Below are 12,935 nucleotides of genomic sequence, written 5' to 3'. Positions count from 1 at the left end.
TGATGGCAAGTGACTCTGATGTAAAGGGGGAGATGAACTTGCTTCAGGTTTTAGTGTGAAATTGAAAGGAACTAGCCAAAGTACTGAACCATATCTACAGGACAGATGCAAAACCTTGGATAGGTGTATTAAAGTTCAGATTAAACCCCAAAGTTAATTTACCATCCCATTGACATCAGAGCTGCCACCAGCTATCAATGCACCTGAAAGGCATCTAGCTAAGGGCAGCTAATTAACAGACATACATTTGTATGAAGATTCATTACATTCAGGCACAGTAGACAGTTGAAAATTAGAAATTTGATTCTGCTTAATTTCTTGCCTGCAAAAAATTGCTGATCTCTGAACTACTTATGGAGATTGAATGAATTCATTGACATAAGTGAACTGATATTTGTTACAAATGTATTGACATGAGTGAACAGCATGAAAAGACATGTGTGGACTTGGGACAAGGTTCTGCATTTTGGATTATTCTTTCAAAGTTCATACTGAAGCCTACCATAAATCTGTAAATTTGAATTCCTGTTATCCATCCAAGTCCCTACTGAATTTGGGATGACATTTTTTTCCCCTGAGAGACTCTTTAATACTTTGAATAGCTCTTTTAAAATTCAGACTAAAACTGAGACTATATTTGCTATCCTACTATCAACTGTTACTGGTGAGTTGAAAAATAGAACTTTTTTTTAAATACTCAGAAGATGATTTGACTTATGTGTAATTGTCTTTACATATAGCTGTAATTATTCAAGGGCAAAATTGCATTATTTATATAGCCTTGAGCAGTGGTTCTCAACCTGTGGACCCCCAGATGTTTTGACCTTCAACTCCCAGAAATCGGAACAGCTGGTAAACTGGCTGGGATTTCTGGGAGTTGTAGGCCAAAACACCTGGGAAGTTGAGAACCACTGGTTTTGAGTATAGCATTAGCTAAGGACCCTGCAAAAGATTAGATCTGACCAGGTCAATCCTCCTGGTGTTTTAGAATTTCAATTCCATGACTAGTTATAATAGGTTCTGGAATCCAATAAAATCTGAGGACCCAGGTTTGACAAAAGCTGGTTAGTGTGTGTCTCAGAGTAACCAGTGGAAAATTCAGGGAGCTCAGTCTTTCCCACCATTCTATACACAACCACCAGTCTGTGGTGACCTGACAGCTTCAGAAGAAAATGGCAACCAGCCATTACAGGCCTCTAGGAGACCAAAAGGGAGCAAGATTAATTTGATGTAGTTCCTCCAGGATGGAGGAAATGATAGCTTGAGTTGGAAAGGCAATGTGGGGAGAGACCAAACAGAGATTATATAACCATGTGTATCATTCACATCTTACAAACTTACCAGCAAGCTACAGTGAGATGTTTGGATTTCTGGCCCTTCTGGCATTTGCCAACAGTCTCCAACAAGCCCATACAGGCATCAAAGGTAACATAAATACCAATAGAAAGTCTAAGTTTCTTAGATGGGCATAATACAATAATAAAGGGCTAGATATACTTTTCTGTTGAATTTGGGTTACCACTTTTCCTGAAAGACTTCATCTTTAGCCTATCACCCAGTTAAGAAGCTTTAAAGCTCAGACAGGATCTGGTGCCTTTATGGTAGTGTTAGGCTCTAATTTTTGGTTTATCCTCCATTGATTTCATCTCTAATTTTCCATCCTTCAGGTGCTCCCTCTTGTGTCTTTCCCTTTGTTTTTGATGGAAAACCCTACACATCATGCACCAAAGTTGGGGCTATTGATGATCAGCTATGGTGTGGTACAACTGCCAACTATGATGAAGATGGTAAATGGAAGCACTGTTCTGTCCAAGGTGTGTAACCTAGAACTCTGCCAGGCCATGGATGAGTATGCAGATGATGTCTTTGCAGCTTGCCTAGTACTACTGATTAAACAAGACTGTGTTCAGTTTATACTGAACTGGCCCCATAAAGAACTTTATCTGGTGCTTTGTCATTTTTACAATTAGGCTAGAATTGCTATATATTATAATAATCAAGAAAAGAAAGCATTTTGTCAATGCATTGGACATTATAGGTTGAATATCTCTTATCTGAAATGCCTGAAATCAGATGTGATTTAGATTTTATATGTTTTGGATTTTAAAATATTTGGGGAGGACAGTTTGAGAAACTCCGAGCTATAAAGTTAGCATAAAGGCAGATAAATTGGTGAAGTAACAGAAACAGTAGCCTAAACTATTTGAACCTACAGCTGTAACTGTTTGCTTCTCTCTCTTTTGAAATCCATCACCTCTATATATTCAGAGCACGGAGGCAACTCTGAAGGCAAACCCTGCTTTTTCCCCTTCATCTATAAGAACCGGACATACTACACCTGTACTAAAGAGGACAAAGAAGGATTCTGGTGTGCAACCACAAGAAACTATGACAGAGATGCTAAATGGAGCTACTGTGCTGACATCAGTAAGAGAGTGAATGATGATGACTACTATAGTTACTGGTATTGTAAAATGAGAGAAATAGTGCATTAAATGTAACATGTGAGTGGATAAATGTAATATACTGTATTTTAAGAAGAATTTTTACAAGCGGAAGCCATCTGTAACTTTGTAAGTGAAGGATGAATCTTTGCAGCATGCTCTCTATATTGGGCATGGGGGAAAATGGGATGTTTAGACACTATTAGTTTGCATCTCTCATTAGTCTTAGGTCCCTTCTACACTGTCCTTATATCCCAGAATCTCATCCCAAATTATCTACTTTAAATAATAATAATAATAATAATAATAATAATAATAATAACAATAATAATATGAGTCCACAGCAAACAAGATCACCCTGCTGGCTGTTGCATTGGATCACACGTCGGACACTTCCCAAGTGTCTAGGATTGTGTGATGTATTGGCGAATAATGTGTCCAGATCCCAGTAGGGTGGCCTTCTCCACTGGCAGATGATAATTTTGTCAGTGCCGATTGTGTTTAAGTGCAGGCCATGATCTTTAGGCACTGCACCCAGTGTGCCGATCACCACTGGGACCACCTTTACTAGCTTGTGCCAGAGTCTTTGCAGTTCGATCTTTAAATTCTCATATCGTGTCAGCTTTTCCAGTTGTTTCTCTTCAATCCTGCTGTCGCTTGGGATTGCAACATTGATGATCCATACTTGTTTTTTTAACACAATTGTGAGGTCAGGAGTATTGTGCTCCAAAACTCTATCAGTCTGAATTCGGAAATCCCAGAGATGATGATGATGATGATGATGATGATGATGATGATTAGTTCAAATAGACATACATTTGTGAGTGTTTGTTGCGTACAGTGCAACACTTTCCAACTATTAGTGTTCCATAATCATTGCTCAGATATTTTTTCTTTAAGGGGTCACAGTCTTCTATTTAAATAGTACATATAAAGGCTCTAACTCAATATCCACTTCCTCCTCGTCTACAGTCTTATAGGATCGTCTATATACATTTTCGTTTAATTTTACATAGAGATGTTGAATCATTGGTTGCCATTAACAAAGTTCTCTAATAGTTCTCCTCTTAATAGTACAGTTATTTTATCCATCATCAGCAAATGTGTAATGCATTTTCCCATTCTTCTAACTGCTTTGAACTGGTTTATATGAGTCTCCACTGCCATATAATCTGGGATAAGTAAATTGGGATCAGTACCTAGGATATAAAGGCAGTGTTAGAAGGGGCCTTGGACATTGTATCATTCACACTACAGCATTATGGTGTTATTATCCCATGGTTACTGCAATGATTCTACCCTGTGAAATCCTGGAGTTTGTAGTTTGGTGAGGGACTGGAGTGTTCTGATTAAGAATACTAAAGAAATCTCCCTAAACTGCAAATTCTGGGATTCCATTGGACAGAAATCTGGCAGTAAAAGTGGAATAAAGCACTCTAATACTCTAGTGTGAATTGACCCATAAACTAATAGGGACAGATAATGGGATTGCAGTCCAAAAATATTTGAGGGCTAAACTTTTCACAAACTGGATGAAAATACAGATGCAAAGAAAACCAAAGGAAGAGAGAATTGGAAGAAAAAGATTTTTAAAAGGAGGTGAGTGTGCACCCTCTGCTGGTGATTTCCATGTCAGCGGAGAAAGAAAATAATCTAGGTTTTGGTTTATGCAAAATTTCTTGTTTTCAAGTCAACTCTGGCTCAAACCCATGCTGCAATAGGATTTTCTTGGCATGATTAGATCAGAGGAAGGTTGACATTGCCTTCTTCAGGGTTATTTGCCCAAGGTTTTCATGGCTACACAGGGATTCAAACTTTGAATCCTAGTCCAACACTCAAACCACTACATCATAGGGTTGCTGTGAGTTTTCTGGGCTTTATGACCATGTTCCAGAAGCATTATCTCCTGATCATACAGCCCGGAAAACTCACAGCAACCGAGTGATTCCGGCCATGAAAACCTTTGACAACACACTACATCATGTTCTTATCAGAAGCTAAGATGCATGAATGTGGGACTTATTTTAGTGATGGGATTCAAAATCTTAGCTCAACACCCTGTCTGCTATCTTTAGCAATTCTTATAATTATGTTTTCCTAATACTGTACGAATGTCTCTGCCTTTATCTCTTTCTGTTCAGGATTAGATGCTAAGCCCAAAGGACCGTGTGTGTTTCCTTTTATTTTCAATAAAAAATCCTACTCATCATGCACAACGGATGGGATTTCTAACAAAAAGCCTTGGTGTTCCCTTACTGATAACTTTGATGCTGACTTACAATGGACATACTGTGAAACTTCAGGTAGGAGGTAGAGGAGGAAGCTTGGCAAAATGTTTGTGGCAAGAAAGGCTGAATGCTGATTTTGCTTTCACAAAGGCAACAGGACTCTTGACATATTGTATGGTGTTCCTGTGATACAGGACAGTGGCTGCTTACTATCATTACTATGGGTTTATAGCCCCCTCTGTTGCAAGGATATGGTTTTTGCAAAGCTACCGAACTTCTGTGACTTGTACTGTATTTTTTCTTTGCACTTTAATATCAGGATCTTAACACTAAATCATAAGGACATGGCTTAACTTTCTGGCACTACAGAGGGAAGGAACAATGATATGTTTTGGTGCATCACTAGTAGGGAAGTGAGGGGTGGGGGTAAACATATAAATTGAATCTTTCATAGATCTTGTACCAGGTATTGGTGTTAGCAGTATCATGGTTTCTCTAAGAAATGCAAAACATGATTTGTTTCAATATTTTGCACTCTCATTTTAAGATTTGAGACCAGAACCTGAGCAGAAGGGTTCATCTTGTGTCTTCCCATTCACCTACGAAGGCAACACATACAACAAGTGCACAAGTGACGGCATGAGTAATGGGACACTCTGGTGTGCCACCACCAGCAACTATGATTTGGACAAGAAATGGATGTATTGTGAAGTCAAAGGTAGGAGGAAAGCAAAAAAGTTGTTTTGCAGGTTTAAGAGGAATGAGTTTGGTGTGATCAGTGAAGAAACTGGTTCAATCAAGTTTCTATTACACAGTGTCAAATGGGAAGATGAAGTGGCTTCAAGGGGAACAGGTATGAAATGCTTCTACACTGATGATACACTGGTTCCTTATTTGTTAGCCAAGATGTTCTTATGAAATGGCAAGAAATCAACAAATGTTCATTCATGTATGAACTGACTGTTTAGGTCTATATTATTTGAGATCTAAAATTATAAGATGTGTCTACAGTGGAAATAATAAATTATAAAATTTTAAGACTGTGCAGGTTTTTGTTGTTTATTCGTTCAGTCACTTCTGACTCTTGTGGACCAGCCCACGCCAAGCTCCCTGTCAGCCGTGGCCACCCCCAGCTCCTTCAAAGTCAACCCAGTCCCTTCAAGGATACCATCCCTCCATCTTGCTCTTGGTTGGCCCCTCTTCCTTTTTCCTTCAATTTTCCCCAGTATCATTATTTTCTCCAACCTTTCATGTGTAGATATGAGGAAAGTTTATCAATGCATTTTCCCACTGCAATTTAAGGAGAGCAAATCCACTCAATAAGATTCAATGAAATAATCTATTTCACCAGCATTTTCTGAATGAAAAAAGTGTTTGAGTGTATCCTCAGCTGAAGAACCTAGTCATGATAAATTGGGTCTTCACCAAAAAGAAATCCAGGAGAGGAAGAAGCAGATTGTAGAAGCTAAGCTTTTAGTTACTCTCAATAATAGTCAGTTGTCCTTAAAGATGAGCAAACCAATGTGTTCTCATGATATGTCCTTTTTATGTGTTGACTCATAAAAATAAATCTTTATGAATATTCACATGTCAATGACACATTTAAATAATTTTTTAAATAAGCATATATTTTCTACCAAAACTTCCCGGAGATTTTAATTTTTGTGCTTGATGAAGCTTTGCTCTAAACACTAGCAAGAGATATAATAATAATAATAATAATAATAATAATAATAATAATAATAATTGTATTTCTTAGTTGCATCTCCTCATGGCTCGAGGTGGATTAACTCTGTACTGGAATCCAGAAACACCTCTCTGTATCTTGTGCTGTATCATAACATCTTTTGTGTGCATGGTTTATGTGTTTGATTCCATCTTTACTTTTTTATTATCCTGTTTTATATCTTAATAATCTTACTTTTACTTCCATCTAGGAAGTAAAATTTCCAGTTGCATGTAGAACCAGAAATTGAATTTGTGACAGAGAATTCATATTATTCACCATGATTTAGGCCCCTTCTACACTGATCCCAGATGATCTTCTTTAAACGGGATTATATGAATCTCCACTGCCAGATAATCTGGGAAAAGCAGACAATCTGGGATCAGATCCTGAGATGTAGGTGCAGTATGGAAGGGGCCACAAATGTATTTTAGATGTATGAGCAAGGCCCTTTGGTTTTCCGAAATGATTCAAAGAGGTTTGGAGCATATATAATCCCGACTTCTTCTCCACTGAAATGTATTGTGCTCCATGTTCATCACCTCACCACAAAGGGCAAAATTGGAGGCAGGTCCAATAACATTTGTATTTGGAGACAGGTAAAGAATCAGCTTCTATACTGAAACACATATGAAGAAATAATTATCTTTCTGCCTTGGTTTTTTTTTGTTACATTTGGAATTTAAAAAAGCAGAACCTGAAGAGATTGTGGAAAGCCTACCTTGTGTCTTCCCATTCATCCATGAAGGCAAGATTTACACAAAATGTACCACGGATGGTCAAAGTGATGGGAAGTTATGGTGTGCTACCACTAGTAGCTATGATGTTGAAAAGAAATGGAAATTCTGTGAGAAGGACCCAGGTAAGGGAGCCAAAGGGTAAGAGAAGAGAATAGGGATAAGAATCAATATAGCATGTGAGATGTTGCCCTCACCTTTAGTTTTTGTTCATGTAAGTTGGTAGACATACTAAAGCAGTTTTCAGAAGGTAGTAAAACAGCAGTAGTGATGGGTGCAGATGATTCATATATGAAAATAACTTTAGCAACAATCTTCTGTGACCCCTGCTTGTTGCTTGCTTGATGTCCTTTGGTACAAGATCATCTTAATTGTACTGTTGTTGACATCAAATTGTTCCATTTTGTAAACCACCATGAGTCACCCTCGGGCTGAGAATGGTGGTATAGAAGCATAGTAAATAAATAAACAAATAAATAAACAAATAAATAAATAAAATTGTCAAAATTAATATGATGGCTTCTATATCTGTGGGTAGCAGAAATATGAGTGCTTCATACATCTTTAATATTCTTTTTATAAAATCCAGAACAAGACCTTATAGCACAGAATCCATTGTGTGTCTTCCCGTTCATCTACGAGGGTGTCTCCTACAATGCATGCACAACAGAGGGCATGAGTGATGGGAAATTGTGGTGTGCCAGCACCAGCAACTATGACGTAGATAAGAAATGGGTGTACTGCAATGCCACAGGTAAGAACACAGCATATGATATTTTCCTTTTATTTAGGGTGCCCATACTTACTGGAAAGTGGGAATGAAATGGGTTGTTGCAGGAATGAAGTCAGAAAAGATCAGTTTACTGCTAGAGTCCTATTTAGCAATTGTTTCAGACAATTTGGCCAAGTTGGGACAAAGCAGCAGGATTATGTTTCTACATTGTTTTAATGTGTGTGTGTGTGTGTGTAAAAGTTTAAGCATATATGGAATGGTCCTTAGAATCCATGAAGAGGAGTGCAGAAATGGAATTGATAGGCCACAGAGATATCAAAGTTCTTTGGCTAATTGTATTTTACTGTAGCTAGAGCTAGGAAACTTGAGCCTTAGTTAAAGCTACATTAGTTAATTAATTTAGAAATATCCCACCTTTCTTCTGAATGAGACCCAAGGTGACTCACATAATTGTCCCATAGTGAGGTTTTTTTTCACTGTTTAAAATAAGGAACCTACCAGAGTCTGGTAGCGTGCTTCAGCTTGTCCTTGGAGTCTTTCACTATGAGAAAGTGAAGAAGTGACCCAAGGACACAGTTATAGTGCTAAATGCTACATTTACTGCTATGGTGACAGCCCCTGGAATCCTGATATTTCCACTTGTGGGAGGAGCATTTAAAATTCCATACCAGAGAGAACTACAAACCCCAGGATTCCAAAGCAATCTAGTGCTTTCATTAGGTGGTGGAATGCCCACCCCATAAGTATGTACCATGTAGCCTATGACAGATGCAAATATGCTTAATGCCACACCACTGTGACCCCTAGCATATAGATGGTTGCCCTAAAGCATGGCTGACTGTTAAATACACAATTACAACTGGTATCCATACATTTTGGCATTCCCTACTCAGGAGCAGATGCAGATCAAAAGAGCCCTTGTGTGTTTCCTTTCATCTACAACCAAAAGATCTATCTCTCATGCACAACTGATGGAATGGTTGGCAAGAAGCCCTGGTGTTCCCTTACCACAAACTATAATACAGGATTGCAATGGACATACTGTGAACCTTTAGGTAAGGAGAAGGTGGGAGAAGACAGAAGCTTGGTAGTTGAGAAGTCACATTGTTTGGAACAGAGTGTGGAAGCAAATAAATCTGAATTAAGCTGTTTGCCTTCAAGTTGTTTCTGATATATGACTTCCCTAAAATGAAGCTATCATGGGTATTTTTCTTGGCAAGGTTTGTTCAGAGAGGTTTTGCCATTCCTTTATTTTGAGGTTGAGAATGATGTGCTCAAGTTCACTCATTGGTTTTCCATGGTTGAGTCGTCATTCACATCCTGATCTCCCAAAGGACCTCATCATACTGTCCTGTTTCTCTGGCAATCACTGGTGAAATGCAAGGTGTGCATGGTGCCTTATGGTGAGCCATGCACCCTCCCTCTTTCCCCTATTAGATCGGGGCAAGGCACATTGGCACCCTGTCTCTTCCCCCATCAGACATGGTAAAAACCCAAAAACTGTGGATAGCTACCCAATAGATGAATTACTAACCATGGTAGTGAGGAAGCTTCTAGCAACACTTCTTTGCCGCTTCACCCAAATATGGTGTGTGGCCTTGGTCTGTGTCATCAGATGGGGTGCATCTGGATCTGTCACTGAAGAGGAGTCCCATCATGGTAAGAGGCAAAAAAAATATCCCGTGTGATGAGGTGGTAGGTCCTAGTCCAGCACCCAAACCAATGCATCATGCTGGCTTAACTTTCCTCATTGTGATGCTGCTGATAAAGGAATCAGTCATGATAGGAAACATGGAGTCACAACCATTCACTGTTCCTTTTGTCCCAAGGTTAAGTGAGATATAAACCGTATAACACAATGAATGAACTGATCCTACTCTGCTGTAAATGTTGTGGCCATCGCAAACAAATTGTGCTAGGCAGAGTTGAGTCAATGTATGTTGTGATGATACCGCAGCACTTTCGTTTCATATCAGGAATTGAGCAAACTGTGTTGATAAGTCATATACAGCAGCCAAGAGTGGTTTTGTGGCTCTCAATGTTTTACATTTCATTCTCTCTTTTCTTTAGAATAATAGACTAAATAACAACATTTCATCTTATGATTTGTTGAGGATCTTCTAGGAAAGAGTAAAATGAAAAGAATCCCTAGTTGAATAATGCAAATGAAGAAAGTTGCAAAACCTCCTCTGAGCATCCCTTGTCTAAGAACACTATGACATTCACTTAAGTCAGAAACAACTTGAAGGCACAAGACAAAAACACTTATGTAACTGGGGATTCCTCTTGTAGTTCCTTTGAAAAAAAATGAACTCTCAGTTCACCCAGAAATAGTGCAAAGAAAAATTAATAGCTAAGATTATAATATTTATTATAATAATATCAGTATTTTTTTCAACAAACAACAGGACCTGGTGAAGTTATGGAAAAGCCACCTTGTTTCTTCCCATTCGTCTACAAGGGAAATGTTTACAACGACTGCACTCCTGATGGGCGCAGAGATAGGAGACTGTGGTGTGCCACCACAGATAGCTATGATGTAGACAACAAAGGGAAATTCTGTCAAGAGTCAGGTAAAGAAGGAGGTAGGAGAAGGAAACAGAGATACTCACCAATAAGGCTTAACCTTGAAAAAAATTGCTTGAATGAAATTAAAGAAACCTTTTTGTGTTCTCTTTTCTGTTGCAGGACTTCCATATGTTGCCTAGGGGTGCATGTACACTGTAAAATTAAGATAGTTTGACAACACTTTAACTGCAATGCCTCAATACTATAGAACACGAGGCTCGCAAAGTGTGTTCCATGGAGCCCTTGGGGCTCCGTGAAGTATACTGAGGGGCTCCGCGGTCCAAGCTTTCCCTCCTCTTTCCTGCTCTTCCTCCACCATCTCCCTTACCCTCAAAAGCCTTTTTTCTCACCCATAAAAGCCTTTTCTCCTCACCTTCCTTGCTCCCAAAACCCTATTTCCCTCCCACTGATCAGAGGATGCTTTAATTGTGTTTTTCCTGCATGGCAGAAGGGAGATGAACTAGGTGGCCCCTGGGATTTCCTCTACTACCATTATTATTACAAAGGTTGAGTGGCCATCTGTTGGGGGTGCTTTGGGCTTTTCCTGCATGGCAGAATGGGGTTGGACTCGATGGTCCTTGGGATTGCTCCCATCATCATCATCATCATCATCATCATCATCATCATCACAAAAGCTGAGTGGTCATATGTTGTGGGTTCTTTGATTGTGCTTTCCCTGCATGATATGATATAATATATAAACATTTATTGGGGCTCCACCAGAAACTGTGCTTCAAAGAGGGCTTCTTAACTGAAACGTTTGACAACCCTTATTCTAGAATTAAGGAAGTTGTAGTCTGATGATGCACCAGGACACTTTGGCAGAGAAGGCTAATACTACACAAAACTACAATACCTTGATTCTATAGCATTGGCTCATGGGAGTTAAAGTTGTGTCAAACTGCATTAGTTCTACAGTGTAGATGCTTCCTAGGAAATAGATCCATACTTTTGGATCCATCCCTAATGCCATTCTCCTAATGCCTTTGTTTTGCTAACAACTGTTGTACTTAAACATCAGCAATGATTCACATTTAGGTGTATCATATGACTAGAACCCATGTATAATGCTGCGTAGGGGGGGTTTCTGAATTTGCGGTGTGGCTGTCATTTTCAAGGAAGCCCAATTAACACAAGGAAGCTGAAGAAAAAGATGACTGAAAGAGTGTTGTCGAGGAAAATAGTGACCTCAATAAATAGAAATGGGAGAAAAGTAGAGGGCAGTAGGAATGCTTAATTGCTTCTTCAACTTCAAGAGTCAGGTAAAATATAATATTTTGCTCTGGGGCCCTCAGTTTTGAGTCCAGCTGGAATTTGTCCAGATAGGCTTTGTTGCCAATAACACTATGGTGATGGGGCAAAAAAAGTGTTTGTGATCTTGACCTTGTTTTGGGCAAGGTTTTGAATTTTTTGATTTCACATCTCACGCTTGGCTGCAGCTATACCATCTTAAATAATTCAGAGTACTATAGTTCAGAGTTGCCCCAGATACAGCACAGGAGTGCTCCAAAGTCCTTTTCAAGTCCATACAGCAGGCCATCCTGACTGTGCATTGAGGCTGCTGCTGAGTCTCATTGACCAAAAGCAGCTCCCTGGTATAATCTAGGTGGCAACATGCTTCAAAAGATTGTCCACCCATGTGATCAGCAAAAGTGACATTGATAGCAAGGATCTGCTAGGAAGCTGTGCAAAGCTGCCTCAGTCTGGTGACACAGCCTTGGTTCTTTGTGATGTGTAGACATTAGATCATTTCAGTTATCTATACCTCAAAAACACAAAGGTCACTCCAGAGTACTTGTGAAGTTCTTTCTTCTGGATTAATGGCTGGAAGCAGTGTTTTTCCTGCAAAACCAAACCTATATGGAATGAACTCCTCTCAGTAGTTCCAAGGTGAATTCATTTTATTTGGTCCATGATCCTTTTAATTTTAATTTTGTGGACTTGTTTCCAGATTCGCTAGCCATTCCTTATTAAAGGATACTGGAAGTTGTATTAAAAAATGAGATGTTTTCCAAGCCCCAACAACAAAATTTTCCTTGTAGACATCTTTTTTATTTTAATACACAGGGCCAGATACAACTGCGGAGACTCCATCTTGCATCTTCCCCTTCATCTTCAAGAACATGTTGTACAGCACATGCACAAGTGAGGGCATGAGAGATGGGAAACTGTGGTGTGCCACCACCAGCAACTACGATGTGGATAAAAAGTGGGTGTACTGCAATGTCACAGGTAGGATGAAGAGAACAAAAGTGTCTGTGATAGGCATTGGATAAGGATATAAAGAATATTTGTAAACATTCTTCATCAAGAGGGATTTCTTGACATATTGAAACACACCATTTAAAAATCAACTGTTATGAGATTTGTTTAACAAAGTTGTAAAGAGAATCATCACTTTTGTCAGTTGCTGTAGGAGCAACAATATGTTAATGCAAAAGGGTCATATGGAAGTTTACATATGACCCTGAGTTAGGAAAAATCTCTGTATGATCTCTG

General features: G+C 39.0%; 1 protein-coding gene across 1 annotated transcript; it reads left to right on the top strand.

The window, feature by feature from the left end:
- The first annotated feature begins 7,550 nt into the window (after positions 1-7,550).
- On the top strand, positions 7,551-12,712 carry LOC137097428 (epididymal sperm-binding protein 1-like). Its single transcript, XM_067470540.1, has 5 exons — positions 7,551-7,578; positions 7,725-7,889; positions 8,762-8,923; positions 10,277-10,453; positions 12,504-12,712. The coding sequence occupies exons 1-5, from the start codon at positions 7,551-7,553 to the stop codon at positions 12,710-12,712; spliced, it is 741 nt and encodes a 246-aa protein (XP_067326641.1).
- Positions 12,713-12,935: the final 223 nt, after the last annotated feature.

The sequence above is a fragment of the Anolis sagrei genome, chromosome 6, assembly GCF_037176765.1.
Source record: "Anolis sagrei isolate rAnoSag1 chromosome 6, rAnoSag1.mat, whole genome shotgun sequence".
Taxonomy (NCBI): Eukaryota; Metazoa; Chordata; class Lepidosauria; order Squamata; family Dactyloidae; genus Anolis; species Anolis sagrei.
Note: the sequence above shows the minus strand (reverse complement) of the source record. Positions and strands in the feature narration are given on the sequence as shown.

Bases quoted from the DNA above. Each gene is read 5' to 3' on its own strand.
- LOC137097428 (XM_067470540.1), top strand. From the start codon at position 7,551: ATGAGTCACCCTCGGGCTGAGAATGGTG. The intron at 8,924-10,276 runs GTAAGGAGAAGG...AACAAACAACAG, and splicing joins GACATACTGTGAACCTTTAG to GACCTGGTGAAGTTATGGAA. The intron at 10,454-12,503 runs GTAGGAGAAGGA...TTTAATACACAG, and splicing joins AGAGTCAGGTAAAGAAGGAG to GGCCAGATACAACTGCGGAG.